We start from the raw sequence: 16132 nt of genomic DNA, 5'->3' as shown, positions 1-16132 counted from the left end.
AAATCCTGGTCCAATCTCTGGTTCTCTCTAGATTGGATTATTGCAATTCTCTTCTTGTTGGCCTCCCCAAATCCCACCTTTCCCCTCTTAAATCCGTTCTCCATTCAGCGTCTCGCTTTATATTTGGGGCCAAACGAAGTGACCACATCACACCCATTTTGTCCTCTCTTCGATGGCTTCCCATTGAGGCAAGAGCAATCTACAATACTACCTGTATCACCCACAAAGCCTTGCACACTTCCTCCCCTCGATACCTGGTGAATAATCTGAACATTTCTGGAGGCTCTAGACGTATCCTAATGCGGAAAAGTTACTGCTTGAGCCCCCCACCTTCAGGAGGGAAAGATCGATGGCTATATCCTTCTCTGGCAATGCGGTGAGAATCTGGAACTCGCTTCCTCCATTATGTTAGGTGCGAGGTCGGGGCCTCGCACGTGTCCAGTCAAAGGCTGTAGTAATGACACGCACACTACAGTTAGAGGGTATGCCGGAAAGACCCCGAGCGGTCTTCCGCCTTTTTATTATATACCTCGGGGCGTGCCCGTCCCGAGGGTGTATGCATGCGTGTGTGTGTTTGCTACATTGTTGTTGAGAGGCCGGGTGGCTCTCTACATCCCTCCTTCAATTTAGTTCACTTAACGGACTACTTTTCACTTGGCTAAGGTGATGTCCACACAAAGTCTCGTAGCCTCTGACTGGGGCCGGGATTGGGCCGTAGGTGATACCGGTGATTGTGATGGACAGGAGAGCCAGCAGCCCCGGCCGGGGTTGCGTCACCGTCTCGGGCTGAGGGTGTGTGCTCAGATGCCTCACCTCGGGGAATGATGGGTTGACTGATGTTTTCGCCCGACCTGTCGGGGTTCGGGTGGGACGCCGAGTTCTGGTCCCAGGGCCCTACTTCGTCCTGACAGCCTGATTCTGCCCCAGTTGCCTCTTCAGTGTCCCTGGGATTGCCGTCCGGTCTCCCTACTCTTTTGAAACAGGACACATTGCGGGTGACAGTCTGTTGTCCTAGGCGGGCGGTCACCATCGTTCCTCGAATCTTTTCAACTGTCCATCTCTCCGGTTCAAATGGGGTTCTAAATTTCCACCCTGGGTGGCGATCTTGTACCACCACGGTGTCTCCTTCCTGTAGCCCAGGTCGTCTTGCATGTCGCCCCTCACTCGCCTTTTGATTGGTGACGGTTCTTCGTGACTGGATCCCGTCACTGTCTCTTATTTCCGGTGTCCAAGTGGAGGACGTTGGAATGTTCCCCCTTGGGGCTCTTTTGAACAGAACATGTGCGGGTGCGCATTTGGTGGTACTATGGGGAGTCTGTCTGTATGCACTTAGAAATTGGTCCAAGGCGGCCTCTGGGTCACTTCCGTTGTCTACAGCGATGCGGAGGGCCCTATTGAGGGTCCGCATGAGTCGTTCCACTTCGCCATTCGCTTGCGGCCACAAAGGAGTGATTTTCCAGTGTTTTATCCGTAGTCCTTCCAGATAAGCTTGAAACTCCCTCCCTTGAAAGGGCGGCCCGTTGTCCGATTTCACTTCATCTGGGAGCCCCATCGTGGCGAAGATGTGATCCAGCGCTTTTTTGACTTGCCCGAACGCTGTGGAAGTGAGTATTTCCACGACTGGGAATTTTGAAAAAGAGTCCAGTACCACCAAAGTGTGTCGACCATCCGGGAAGCTCCCGAAATCGATACTCAGCTGAGTCCAGGGGGTTGTTGCCGCTTCCTCCGTGATGATCGGGGCCGGAGCTGGATCCAAACCGGTGATGGTGCAGGCATGACATGATCGCACCATGTCGTCCACCATGCGATCCATGGCCGGAAACCACACTTTGTTGCGCAATCGGGCTTTCGTTTTGGCCATCCCTTGGTGGCCCACGTGAGCTATCGTGAGCATGTGTTGCTGGAGACTTGCAGGCACGACGATGAGGTGTCCTCGCAGCACGATTCCTTCGTCTCCGACGCTCAACTCATGGCGGATCTGCCATAGTTGCTGCCGTGCGTGGCTCACTTCTGGTCGCAGCCCTTGCACTCCATCAAGGAATCGAGTCCAACTTCCATTTTCAAGAGCTTTCTTGACTCGGGTCAGAGTCTCGTCGGCAGCGGTGGCTTCCCCTATCTCCGGCAGAGTTAGCGTGTCCGGGCAGGCGGCCAGGGATACCATGGGTACAAACTCTTCCGCGACCTGCCCATCTGCAAGCGGGAGCGCCTTCTTGGTCACATCCGGGTGCCTGGACAGATAGTCTGCCGGATTGTGAGCGCCCGGTCGAAAGACCAGAGTAAAGTTGTAGCCTTGTAGCTGGACCGCCCATCGCTCGATTCGCGGGGGAGCGAGCCTGGAGGATCCCGTGAATAGTGGCAGGAGTGGTTTGTGGTCAGTCACGATGGTGAAGTTCTGGCCGCAGAGGTATAGGTGAAAGTGGTGGCAGGCCCACTTGATGGCTAGCGCCTCTCGCTCGATCTGAGCGTACCGAGTTTCAGTGTCTGTGAGGGCTTTGCTCGCATACGCCACAGGCTTCCACTCATCCCGGCCATATTCTTGGAGCAGAACTGCACCGAGGCCTACAGGGCTGGCATCTACGATTAGTTCGGTTCTCCTGCCCGGTTGGAAATACGCCATCGTGGCCTTGTCCAGAAGGCCTGTCTTGACATCCTGGAAGGCTTGATTCGCCGCGCACGTCCATTCCCACTCCTGATCTTGTCTTGTGAGTGCTCGGAGAGGCTCGGCCAGATCCGCTAGATTGGGTATGAATCGGCCACAGTACGTGGCCATCCCGAGGAAGCTTCTTACTTCGGACGGGTTCCGGGGTGTGCTTGCATTTCGGAGGGCTTCTGCTTTCTTCGGGTCAATCCTGAGCCCTTCGCGCGTGAACATGTAGCCAAAGAAGTCGACGGCTTCCTGATAGAAGGAACATTTCGCCCGGTGGAGGGTCAATCCGTGTTCTTGGAGTCTCTGTAGGGTGGCACGTAGATGGGCATGGTGTTCCTCCAGCGTGTTCGAGTAGATGAGGATGTCATCGCTCAGATTGATTACCCCGCTCAGCCCTGACAGAACTTCTCTGATCGCGTTCTGAAACACCTCGGCCGCTGATGACACCCCGAAGCTCAGCCTCTTGTATCGCCGAAGCCCGACATGACTAGAGAAAGTCGTGATATATCGGCTTCCTTGTTCAAGTTCCAACTGGTGGTATCCCGCGTTGAGGTCTAGTTTGGAGAACCATTTCGCCCCGTTGAGGTCGGCGATGATGTCATCCATTGTGGGCGTGATGTGACGCTCCCTTTTCACGGCGGCGTTCGGCAATCTCATGTCGACGCACAGCCTGATGGCGCCAGGCTGCTTGGGTTTGGGGGCCACTACCAGCGGGGATACCCAGGGAGTCGGTCCCGACACCTTCTCGATGACGTCTAGATCTTCAAGTCTCTTGAGCTCCGCTTCCACCTGAGGGCGGAGATTGAATGGCACCCTTCTGTGTCTCAGGGCGACGGGACGTATGGAGGTGTCTATGTGCAGTTTGACTTTCTTGCCTTTGAGCTTTCCGAGGCCACTGAACAATTCAGGGAATTCTTGTAGCATGTTGTTGGCGTGGGATTGATGAACTTGGTTGGCGAAGAAAACCAGTCCCAGATCTTCGGCAGTATGACAGCTGAGCAGCGTGCCTTTTTTTCCTTCGGTAATGTGGAACCGTGCCTCCGTGGTATACTCTCCATTGCTGATAGTAGTGCTGATGACTCCGCGCAGTGGCAGGGGTTCCGTGCCCCCGTAGGTGTATATCCGGGCGTTTGACGGGGCAAGTGGAGGTCGGGGCGACATTTGTTCATACTGATCGGTGTCCATTACATTCACTGAAGCCCCGGTATCAATGAGCGCTCTGATTTCCGAGCCTTCCACTGATATTGTGCACATGGGGGGGTGGTCTCTTTCGGGTGGAGATCCGGCTAACGTACGATATCACATACACTTCGTCGTCGTCCTCATCTTCGTAGTGCGGCTTTCTGTCTTGGGCGTGTGTGTCTGGAGGTGGGTGTTCTGGTTCCAGCGATAGTTGTCTCACCCTTGATGTCAGTGACCGAGGCCCATATCCGCCTCGCGACCTGGGGGCATTGGGCCTATATCTCCCTCCTTGACACACGGCGGCAAAGTGATTGAGTCTCCCACACTTTGAACAGGTCTTTCCTTTTGCGTTACATACTGCTGTCGCCGCATGGTCTCCACCGCAGTACGCGCATTGAGCATCCCGGGATTGCCACTGTCGTGCGCGTCCTCCCACCGGCCTCCTTTGTATTGCGTCTACTGTTTCTTCCTTGATGTGCGCCATTTTGGGTGTGACTGGTGGGGCCATGGGGGACCGGAGCGCCAACTCCATTTCATCCGCTCTTGAGTCCGACAGTTCATGAGAGCGAGCGAGGACAAGGATGGCGTCTAATGTGATTCCCGGTTGTCTGAGGATAAGCTTTCTGAGTAGTTTGGACCTACACCCCACGATGATTTGGTCCCTTATCTCCTCACGCGGGTCGGTGAATGGGCAGCTGCTGGCCAGCCGGCGCAGCCTAGCGTAGTACATGTCCACTGACTCAGCCTCGGTTTGCCACGCCCGTTTGAATTTAAACTTTTCATAGTCGGTGTTTACTTGGGGATCAAAGTGGGCATTGAGCGCGTTCACTGCCGTGTCGTAGTCATCTTCTTCACCAGTGTTCGGGAGAGACTCGAAGAGGTCATATATTTCCGGGCCCCCATAGAGGATCAGGAGTGATCTCTTTACGGTGTCGTCCGTTTCCCTGGTTCCTTTGAAATATAGATTCAAACGCCCCAGCCACGCCTTTCACCGCGGTGCCGCGGTTGCGGGATCTGCCGTTTCACTAAAAGGTGGAATGGGGGCCACCCCCGTGTGGGCATGACTGATTATGTGTGCGTCAGCATCGCGGCGTTGAGGTGGGCCAGCGGGTCCTGGTTGGGCTGCGTTGGTGGCGGTCACTGCGGCCGCGCCCCCTGTAGCGTTGTCTGTCATTCTTGTGCTCCCTCTGTACACCAGGCCGTGTGACTTGGTATGTGGGCAGGGAGTAGCGTCGTGGTAGGCGTCTTATACACTTTTCCACTGTAAGCCTTCTGTATTATAGTTTCAGGGACTGTTGGTTTTGCCAGTGCTTATTGGCCTCCTGTTGGCGTGTGAAAATGTGCCTCTGTTCTGTCTTTTTTTTCAGAGTATTGAAACAACTCCTGTGGAGCGGCGTGGGCGCAGGGCCTGAGGGTACCAAGGCTCTGAAACGGGCGCTGGTGGCTCCACGTGGTTGCAGGCCTTGGGTAGACGTGCAGTGTCTCCCCTCTTCACCCCTCCCCCGCCGGGGCAGCGCGCCCAGAGGAGCGTGCGCTACGTGCCAGGGCGAGCTCCCAGGCAGTGACGCGCGTAGCGCGGGGGGGGGGGGCCCAGGCCGGGCCGCAGAGACAGCGCACTCACCCGGTCACCGGGAATGGCAGCAGGCACAGTTCCCGCCGGCTGAACACGCTCCGCGACGGGAGGCGCGTGGGCGGGAGCTTCCAGCGAAGCGCTGACGGGCAGTGAGCAGGAGCACTAGGCCGGCGGACGAGCTCCGCGGCCAGGGACAGCGCCAGGCAGCCACAGCAGGCGGATACCAGCAGGTAGGGAGCGGACAGCTGCAGCAGGCGGCCAGGCACGCGCGGGGGCAGTACCGGCCTCGTCGCCAATGTTAGGTGCGAGGTCGGGGCCTCGCACGTGTCCAGTCAAAGGCTGTAGTAACGACACGCACACTACAGTTAGAGGGTATGCCGGAAAGACCCCGAGCGGTCTTCCGCCTTTTTATTATATACCTCGGGGCGTGCCCGTCCCGAGGGTGTATGCATGCGTGTGTGTGTTTGCTACATTGTTGTTGAGAGGCCGGGTGGCTCTCTACACATTACTCCCTACCACCACCTCTATTTGAAACTTTAAAATCGACCTCAAATCTCTTCTCTTCCAAAGACACTTCCAGAACTAATACACCCCTCTTCAAGTCCCTCAAGGAAGTTCTTTCTGTATTGTAAATTTGTAATCTATGCCTGTACAATAGTCATCCTAGTGTGTTGTTGAGTCACTGCCATCTATTGCTTTATTTTACCTCTTCTTGTTTCTCGTTTGTGAATTCGGTAAGTACACTCTCCTCATGTAACGTACTTGGTTCTATTGTGAAGCGCGCCTACACCTTTGAGTAAAGTTCGCGCTATATAAAAATGCAAAAAATAAATAAATACATCTATGACTTTCCCATTTAAACATTTCGCGCAGGTTAAATCTCGTCGGAGCCTGGCTCTTGCTTTACGCATGCTAGCAGGAAGGTGGCGCTGTCTCGTTAGCAAAGGAGGAAGAGAAGGAGGCAGGGCCAATGACAGTAAATACGGAAGTGCTACGGGCCTTAGTGTCGGTGGCCGTGCAAGGCACTTCGTTGAACAAGGGACAGTTTGTTTTAGCTGTTAGGGCATCGTAATCATGGACCGCTTTGTATGGGCCACCGGACTGCTGGAGATGAATGAGACGTTGGTGATTCAACAGCGCGGAGTGCGAATCTACGATGGGGAAGAGAAGGTAAGGGACACGCTCTAAAACTCCAGACTGCGCATGGGCGAGTCTGCATTTGAGTGATTCCATATCAGGGTCAGGCAAAACAGCAGGTCTGGCGCATGAATGGAGGCGTAGATGGCTGCCCGTTCCTTTATATATCGAGTCAACTAGTGACGTTTTGCCTGCCTCTAAAATGTCAAGCGTTGTGACCCAGGAAGCAACTCCTGAGTGGACCCACTATTCCTAGGTTCTATATAATCTCCCTATTCCTAGAGTATCTTTTAATGTGCCACTTGCAAAATACTTTGAAGTATACAATAATGGTAGCTTTGCATAGCCGCCAAGTTTTCAGCTTCGAGGGGCACTTAATTGCGGACAGAACCACTAAATCAATGAAATAAGAGAAAGGTCCCAAAATACCTTAAACTGCTCACAGTGAAGTTCTAGAATTTGCATTGTGAAACAGCTGCGCCAACCCGTACGCCTTTTGGCTTTAAAAGTGATAGTACCGTGGGCCAACGAATTGTCATCACAACAGGCATCCAGCTACTGCCAGCATTTTATAGTGCTGGGTGACGCAGACACAAAGTGGGTAAGGTCTAGCCTCAGGTGTGTGGCACTGACACAAGAGGTGTTAAACTCTGAGGTGTATGGTCTGCTTCACCCTCACTGCAGCCTGCCATGTCCTGCAGAACTGTCTCGATGCACGCAGTTGATCAAGTTCTCGTGTGCTGCAGGTGACTAAAACTAACAAGTGAGGAGGACAGTTTGAATGTAGCACTAAGGTTATTAATCGGGGCAGTCTGTCTGGGACAAGTGAAGTCAGGGACAACCATAAAAGAACCAGCCAGGCTATGCTGCAGAGGGAATACGAGTGGTCTCATGGCCTGATGAAGTGGGTACTGACCTCAGATCCTGGTGCCGAACAATGTGAACCCAGAAAACGTGGGATAAATCCCACTAAACCTTGTGATTCCAGGCAAATATTTTATTTCACAAGGTATCCTTTTTCTGCATTATGGCATATGAGAGCACCTTGAAATCCTCGAGTTCGGGATTTGCGCCGAACAAAAAATGATTGCCTTTGGTTTAAAAGACTAGAGTGTTGCATGTACTATAGGAATCTAGGCCATCACATATACTACACATGATAACTGACTCACCTCTTAGTTCGCTAATGGTTTGGCCATTAAGGCTGGGGGCAGGAATGTTTCTAAGGGGCATATGTAGGAAGGCGTTTGCAATTCGGAAATGCTGGAATTTGCAGAATTCTGGCGTTTGCGAATCGCAAACGGCGTTTTGGTATGTAGGTGCCACTTAGCAAAATAATTTGAAAAATGGGGAGATAGGTCCTTGGGACGTATGGTCAGCTCGACCCTATGTAGTATTTGTGAAAAAACAAGTGCTGGCCACACAAAAAGTTTTTGGATCTCCTTCTTTTAGAGTGACAAATAAAGTTTTACTTCAGAATTTGTCTGGTATTATTTATTTTATACCCTTTTACTTTTTGTTTTCAAAGTTCAAAAAATTCATTATACAAAAAAGACATACCCAAATACATTTAGCATACAATTTGTTCAAAGACATATAAAAAACATTACATGTAACAAACAGAACATATATCTAAATTTCATATATACATTAGCACAAAAGCTTGTGCATCAACATCATTAATCATTATTGCACTAACTTTCCTCGAAAAAGAAAAGTTATTTATGCTCAAAATAAGGAAAAATCAAATGGAGAAGACAATCTATGTACAAAGCAATACAAGTTGGAATGGGGAATTAAGCAAAACAACAGTCCAACACAAAACTAGTTATTTTAACCAGTTGTCAAATGCTTATCTCCAATTGGCCGACGCCATTCGAACTCGCTATTTTACTTTGCGTGTTCTCGTCAGGGCGTGATGACTCTATCCTGTAAGGTTTGTGCAAAATGTGAAAAAGAAATGACGTCAGTTACCACTAAATCTCAAATAGCCTCATCAGACAAAAAAGCTCCAACTCCTAAATGCATACCTTATGCAAAACGTCACTGGTGGGTGGGGTTCAGTATGTGCTATCAGATTCCCCGTCGTGGTATCTGGGGGGAATGAATGGAAGGGAATCAGAATAAGTTCTGTATACCAATAGAGAGCCAGATGCCTCCTGCCAAATACGTGATCCTCGCTCCTACCTTCGAGTGATCGCGTCTTCTTTCAAAGTTGAATATATGGTTCCCCCTTTGTGCATAGGGGAGCCCCCCTGGTTACACTGGAGCCTGCCAAAAAGGGGAAAGATGGTAACTAAACCATATCATAACCTTTGTCAATATTCTGATTCCCCAAACTTGTTAAAAAAGTACCTTTTACTTCAGGTTTATAGCGTGTTCTGAGGTCCACTTAATCTTGGTTTGTTCACCTTGTCAAAAAAGGGGGTGCCTCCCCGCGTGACGCCCGGGTGCGCACAATGTTAACACTCTGCCAAAACAACAACAAAAACGAGCGTTCAGTTAGCAACCCGCTTGTTGGCATTGCTGTCAGTTAGCAAACCACTTGTTGGCATTGTTTAAGACGCGCTCGCGTTTTGTCGGCAAAAGGGCACCTACCTAGTTCCCTCTGTTCACTCTGCCTCCGTCTTTCGTAATGGCAATCCATCAGTGCGCCATGTTTGAAAGAGGCGTGACTATTTTATTGTCACATGATACACGGAGTTCTCGGACATGTAGTCCATTTGTGGTTTTAAGGAGAACGCACACAGGGCTGATTTTGCTAAAAAACAAGGAGTTTTTTATGTTATTTTATTGTCACTTAAATCACGAAATTCAGGGACATATATTCCAATCGCTTTTGTACTTCACGGGTTTTCTGGGATATATAGTCCATTCGCGATTTAAAGGGACACACACAAAAATGATTTTACTCTAAGACCAAGGAATTTAACGAGATTGAGTCGACTCGTGATCAGGAGAACACACATGGATCTGGTTTTGAATATAAAACAGGGAGTTTTATAACCTAGAAATTTCCGACATGGAATTCAATCCAGTTTGAAAACTGTTGAATCGCAAGATTAAATAGGCTTCTTTCCTGAGTAGAACATCATCCACATCCTGGACTGTTTTCGAGTGCCCTATTGTATATAGGACCGTCCATTTGAAATCGGTCTCTAAATGACCCTGTTCAATAAAATGTTGAACCATGGGTGCCGATACCACTTTAGTTTTCATTCACGATCGATGTTGTGTGATGCGAGTGTTAATCTGTTGGTTTGTTTTCCCAATATAGAGTTTATCGCAACTACACGTGATTGCGTAGACCACATTCCTGGTCTGACAATTACTGAAACATTCATTTCTCCATCGTGTCCCCCGGTGAATAAATTCACTGCCCTCAATCGTTGACTCACACGAGACACAATTACCACACCTATGGTGGCCTGTAACCTGTTTCATGCCCCATATTGAGAGCAGATCGTGTTTTGGTTTTTCTATCCTTACATCTGCCCTTACCATGTGTTGACCAATGCTCCTGTTCTTTTTAAAGGCAAAAATAGGTTTTGGAAATGGACATTCTAAGTCTTCCAACAAATGCCAATTTTTAAGAATGGTTTGTCGCACTTGGTGGGCATGGGGACCGAACGTAGTCACACAGACAAGTTTGTCTAGCTCTTGTTTCACTTTACGTTCAAACAGACACTCCCGTGGTGTAAATCGTGCCCTCTTGCGTGCATGTTTCAGTAATTTGGCAGGATAACCCCTGTTGGTCATCTCATCGGAAAATTTCTGTGCATGTTGATCATAGTCTGTTATCTCAGAGCAGTTTCTTCGTATCCGAAGAAGCTGCCCATAGGGAAGATTAGTTCGCAAATTCCTAGGATGGGCACTCCGGTGATGAAGGATGGTGTTTCTATCTGTCTTCTTTCTGAAGAGAGAAGATTTTAAAACACCATCAGTACAACTTATTTCAACATCCAGAAATGTCATTTTTGAATTACTGTGTTCAATCGAAAACTTGATGTCCGGATGTTTGTGGTTTAGCCATTGATGAAATTCAAGTAGTTCAGTGTGGCTCCCCTGCCACAGGAGCCACACGTCATCGATGTACCTAAGCCACTGTTTTACATGTTTTTTGAAGGGGTTATTGTTCTCAACGAACTTGTTCTCGTATTCCGCCATAAACAATATGGCCATCTCCGGCGCATAGGGACATCCCATGGCTGTCCCCTTAATTTGGGCGAAAAACTCGTCATTGAAACGAAAATAGTTCTTTTTAAGTGTCAATTCCGCGATTTCCAAGATAAAAGAACTTGGGACCCGATGGGGTCTCACCCTCATATCTAAGTATAATTCAATGACTTCCAGTGCTTCACTTTGTGGGATTTGTGTATATAATGAGGTCACATCCATTGTGACCATGATCTCACTCGAGGGGTCGAAATTCATTCCCTCTACTTTAATCAAAAAGTCAGTGGTGTCCTGGAGATATGACTTGACATTACTCACAAAAGGCTTCAAGAAATAATCGACGTATTTCGATAGTGGTTCCAAACACGAGTCACACCCTGAGACGATTGGTCGTCCAGGGGGCTCGGCAGGATTTTTGTGTATTTTGGGAAGGAAATATAACAATAGAATGCGGGGGAACTTTTTGATAAGAAAGTCCCGTTCTTTCTTTCCCACATACCCATTGTCAAAACCTATTTGAATCAAGTCAGATATTTTAGACTGAATTTCCTTCGTTGGGTCCATTGATAGTCTCCTATACCATGTTTGATTTTGCACATGGGAATCCCCTTCTTTCAGATATTTGTCCCGTGGCCACAGCACGGTGGCTCCGCCCTTATCGGCCGGTTTAACTATAATTGAATTGTCCTCACTTAAGTTTTTTAAGGCTACCTGTTGACCTTTGCTTAGGTTTGGCTTGACATATCTCTGTTTTTTCTCAAGCTTGTTTATTGAGGACAGAACCACTTGCTCAAAGGCGTAGATCTGTTTTGGGATGTTTTGGCTGGGGATGAAAGAAGATTTATTTTTTAACCCTGTTGTTTCATTATCCACTGTAGGTGGCTGATTATTTAAAAAAGCCTTCAGGCGTATTTTACGACAGAATGAGATCATTTCCATCTTTGTCTTGGTAAAGTCAGTTCTTTGATTAGGAACAAATTTTAATCCCAAGTTAAGCACCGATTCTTCATCAGGTGTTAAAGTTTTGGCCGATAAATTGACAATGGTCGATGGAGCCTTTATGACTTGTAGGAGTTTTTCCGGGTGCGCATCTCCCATGGTATTTTTTGCCTGGGTTTCGATTGTTGTCCCTTCTCTAAAAAAGAGACCTGCTTTTTGTTATTATTGCCTCTTGTTGTGGAACCCGAAGAGTCGGATGAGGATGATGTTTCAGAAAAGGTTTTAAACCTATTGCGGGATCGCCCCTGGTAATTATACAATGCCCCCCTTGAGTCAGCCTGGGAGTAAAAATCGTCTTTCAAAAACGGGTAGGTTTTCTCTAAAGTAAAGGATTTTGAATCCCTATCGTATTGGATGGTTTTATTGTTTATGGCAGTGTCCGTGAAGGTCAAAATTTCTTTTTCAATTTTTTCGAGGAGCGCTTTGGCATCAGGGACCAGCTGGCTCTCTTGGATACTTTTGGTGACTTCTTCTATTTCTTCTAATTCTTTTGCGCACAACCGTTGTGCAGTCTCGATGGTATGGACCATCAGATCCCTGCTACATTTGGTGTTTATACAACTGAAACCCCTTTTGTATTCGGCATCCTCTGTGAAAATCACAGGCACATTTTTCACCTGGAGCCCCCAAGGGATGGTGCCTCCCTTGAGGTGCTTCAGAAGAAAATGGCCGTGCAGCTCTGTTCTGATATGTTTCTTACTTAATCTGATCAGTTTTTCAGATTCATTTTGTTGCTGTGCAGAGGTGCTAAGTGTAATATTTGAAAATGGAGCTGAGGCTATTAAGAACTGAATATGATTTTCAGTAAATGACAGGGTGTCTTTCTCGGACATACCTAGGAGGGACACGGCGTCTCTCCAAATGAACTGAATCACTAAGAATTATGAACACGCACGATTTTTATGGTGTGTGCCCACTCTCGCGGATAAAAAACCGCTCTGAAATTTGAAAAATGGGGAGATAGGTCCTTGGGACGTATGGTCAGCTGGACCCTATGTAGTATTTGTGAAAAAACAAGTGCTGCAATCGCAAAAATTGTGATTCCTTATTTTGCTCAAGCATTTAAGGAATCGCAATTTTGCGATTCCTTAAATGCTATGTAGGGGTGCATTTAAAATTGCGATTTTGGCTTAATGAATCGCAAAATACCACCTACTTCAAGTAGATGGTACTTTGTGATTTCCTGTCAAAATGCATTTTTAAAAAAAATTCAAAGTGCCATGTGGCGCACAGACATGCCCTTAGGGCGCCACATGTACTTACAGGCACATTCCAGGGGTGCAACATGTGTCCTTTGGACACCCTGGCACCCTTGGAATTGCGATTCTCAAATTGCGATTTTCTCTTAGAAAATCGCAATTTGAGAATGTATCCCCATTCATTCCTTAATTGCGATTCGCAATTTGCTAATCGCATTTAAGGAATGTTAGAGATTCGCAAAAAAATTGCGATTTATTACCTACATTCCATTTTGCAATTCTCAAATAGCGATTCCTTAAAAATCGCTATTTGAGAATCGCAAAATGGAAATTACCTACATATGCCCCAAAGTAAATACCTCCTAGTGCAGTCACTTATTCTGTTGTTATAAGATGTCACACTTTTTCATGTTAAAGAGATGCACTTTTTGAATTTAGAATAGAATGTTCATATTTGTACATCGTTTTTGTTGCATGATTTAGAGGCGAAGTACTTTCATGGCTCTGCTCGTGCACATACTCTTAGCTCAGCTCTCCCACTGTTGGCTTGACCCACCACAACTCCTGTGCCGTATTAAACTTGGTGGTTCTTTATTTAAAGTCACTGCCACTATATCTTGCCATGGCTTGCCTCAGCGTTTGCTTTAAAGTGGGTCCCTGCTGCTGCTGCATGTGTCCTACTTCCAAGGCAGTGCGCTGTGCTTAAAGAAATCTATTGTTTTTATTATAAACTTAAAAGGGACGTACATCCCGCCTCCTCTCTTTCCTGGCTTCTCATTGGTTCCTGTGCGTGACACTTACCTTTCCTAAATTTCTATTGGCTGAAGCATATTTTCCTGCATTTACCAATGCTTCTCATACCAGTTTCCCGCTGCCATGTCCATGACTAGTTTAAAGTAGAATCTTTTTAACATAGAGTATGATGACCAGTCTGCGGCGTTTATAATATCCTCCAGCTTGGCTCCCAATGAGAAAGCCTCTGAAGCCATTGCTCCCCTCACAGAGTGGGCTCCAAATTGAGAGACATTTATACCCGCTTCTTGCATTACCCGTCTGATCCACCGGGCTATGGTTGGTGGCGTAACCGCTTTGAAAGACTTCCTTAGCAGGGCTCGAAAATTCCACTCGACCGCTCGCATAGTCGAGCTAAATTTAACAAGGTCGAGCTGTTTTTAGGTCCTACTCGCCCTTTCTGGCGAGTAGGAAAACAAACCAACTTTTGTCCTCTGTCTGTGAAAACGGAGCAAATGTTACAAGATAACAAGATTTAAAGGCATTTTTATTGCTCACAAACTTAATGAGCGATCAAGATGCCTTTAAATCTTGATATCTTGTCATATTTGCTCCGCTTTCACAGACGGAGGTCAAGTAGGTTGCAGTTCGGTCGAGGACATTTTTTAAGGTTCTAGTCCTGCAGGACTAGTACCATTTCTTTTGATTTTTCGAGCCCTGCTTAGTGAAGTCAATAACTGGTGTTCCCCTGGTGGATGAGTCTCTTCCGTCATACTCTCATACTCCTTGAGGCATCTGACCATGCACAGTTTTGGGGATTTATCAAAAGCCGGGTAGGACACCATTCTAGAGTCCGACTTGGTTCTGCGCACAATATAAAAGGTGACCCCCTCAGAGGTAAAAACCCTTCCTGAAATGTCTAGAGCTCTAACATCTGACACCGGTCGGCATGATTCTAAGCACAAAAGCCTAGCCAGCTTAGCTGATATTTTCTTGTGGGACAGATATTTAGTAGGTTGCCAAGATTGGAACAGGCGTAAGACCTTACTGACATCTGTTGGAAAACAAGGCAGTATTTGTGAGGCCTGCACAAATAACATGTCACATTTGTCCTTCACTGGGAACCAAACACCCTAGTGTAGTGCTTGCCTCTCAGAGGGTAGCGCTGCAGAGCAGTCTAAGGTGTGGGCTAGTAATCGCCAGTACAGGTGCGCAGAAATAACACTCAATAATTGATTGTCCAGCCTGTACTTTGCTTTATAAAAGTAAGAGTACATTTATTAAACACACACACTACTTAATACTAGACACCAATGTACAAATATACATAAGCTGTTGGAATTACTCTGTGACATTGCATAACATCTCCACCCCTCCTACAGGGGGGTGAGGTCTTGTACCACCACTCCCATGTATGCACATCATCTTGCCCACAATCCAGGTTGACACAACCTGGTGCGAGGGCCTTGCCCCGGGGCACCATCCTAGTGGCGACCCACCCCATCATCTCAACAAACATTATAATAGGTACACCTACCCTGGGGACACATAACCTTGACTGATCATCTCATACTGACCATACAGTATACACCTCTACATCTTAGTGCCTAAGTGTCTGGGTTGTTCTTCCCCTAACACAGTAGCAAGAATACATGTTTGGGCATCACTTTAAATGAGGTACTCTCATAGCTGATAACAGTTGTAATGCATTGCAAATAAAGCCCCTAAAAGGCATCACAGTTGAATCACAGGATTAAGTATATACAACCAGACACCCTAGCAGGAATGTCTGGCAACATAACCCCACTTGGCTTATGGTTTCACCTTAGCCAGGTATTTCACATTACACATGTGACTTTCAGTTCATCTAAAAAGAAATAACATGGGTAAATGCATTTCTGGTGCACTTACATCTCTTCAACTCCAGGGGATGCGCTTCACCAGACATTCCCAGCACAGCCTTCCCCACATGGAGGCAATCCTTAAGGCCCCCCTTCCTCCAGCCATGGGGGAGTGCGGCGATACTCCCCACCGCCCCCTCCCACCTACAAGGGACACACTGGGGCCCGGAGTTGGGATCCCGGGCCCCTCCCCCGTGGAGTTCTTCACGGGGAGCGTGATGGCACCCCCTGGCTTCGGCGTCGGTCTTCCGGACCCAGAGTTGGAATCCCGGGTCCTAGGGGCAGTCTTCACGGGGAGTGCAAACGGCACTCCCCGGCTTATCTTCGGGGTGACGGGCCCGGAGTTGGGATCCCTGCCCCCTGGGGAATTCTTCGTGGGGAGCGCAGCGGCGCTCCCTGGCTTGTTTTCTCCCGTGAAGGGGGCGCAACGGCGCTCCCCTCCCTCCAGTCTCATTGGGGGCCAGGGTGGGGTCATGGCACCTCTTGTAGGCAGTTTCACGGGGAGCGCAACAGCGCTCCCCGGCTTATCTTCTTGTAGGGGTGGCCCCCGGGACCTGACCCACTTCTCTGCCCCTGCACCCTCCTT

The 16132-nt window shown here is 48.3% G+C and overlaps 1 protein-coding gene across 1 annotated transcript in view; it reads left to right on the top strand.

The window, feature by feature from the left end:
- Positions 1 to 6364: 6364 nt before the first annotated feature.
- VPS36 (vacuolar protein sorting 36 homolog) overlaps positions 6365 to 16132 on the top strand; it is a 265836-nt gene continuing 256068 nt past the window's right edge. The window contains exon 1 of the mRNA XM_078657256.1: positions 6365 to 6572. Coding sequence (XP_078513382.1) covers positions 6477 to 6572 — 96 coding nt within the window. The 5' untranslated portion in view covers positions 6365 to 6476. The remainder of the gene's footprint in view (positions 6573 to 16132) is intronic.

Source organism: Lissotriton helveticus, chromosome 8, assembly GCF_964261635.1.
Source record: "Lissotriton helveticus chromosome 8, aLisHel1.1, whole genome shotgun sequence".
NCBI classification, from domain to species: Eukaryota; Metazoa; Chordata; class Amphibia; order Caudata; family Salamandridae; genus Lissotriton; species Lissotriton helveticus.
The sequence above is the reverse complement of the archived record's forward strand: the minus strand, read 5'-3'. Positions and strand labels throughout refer to the sequence as shown.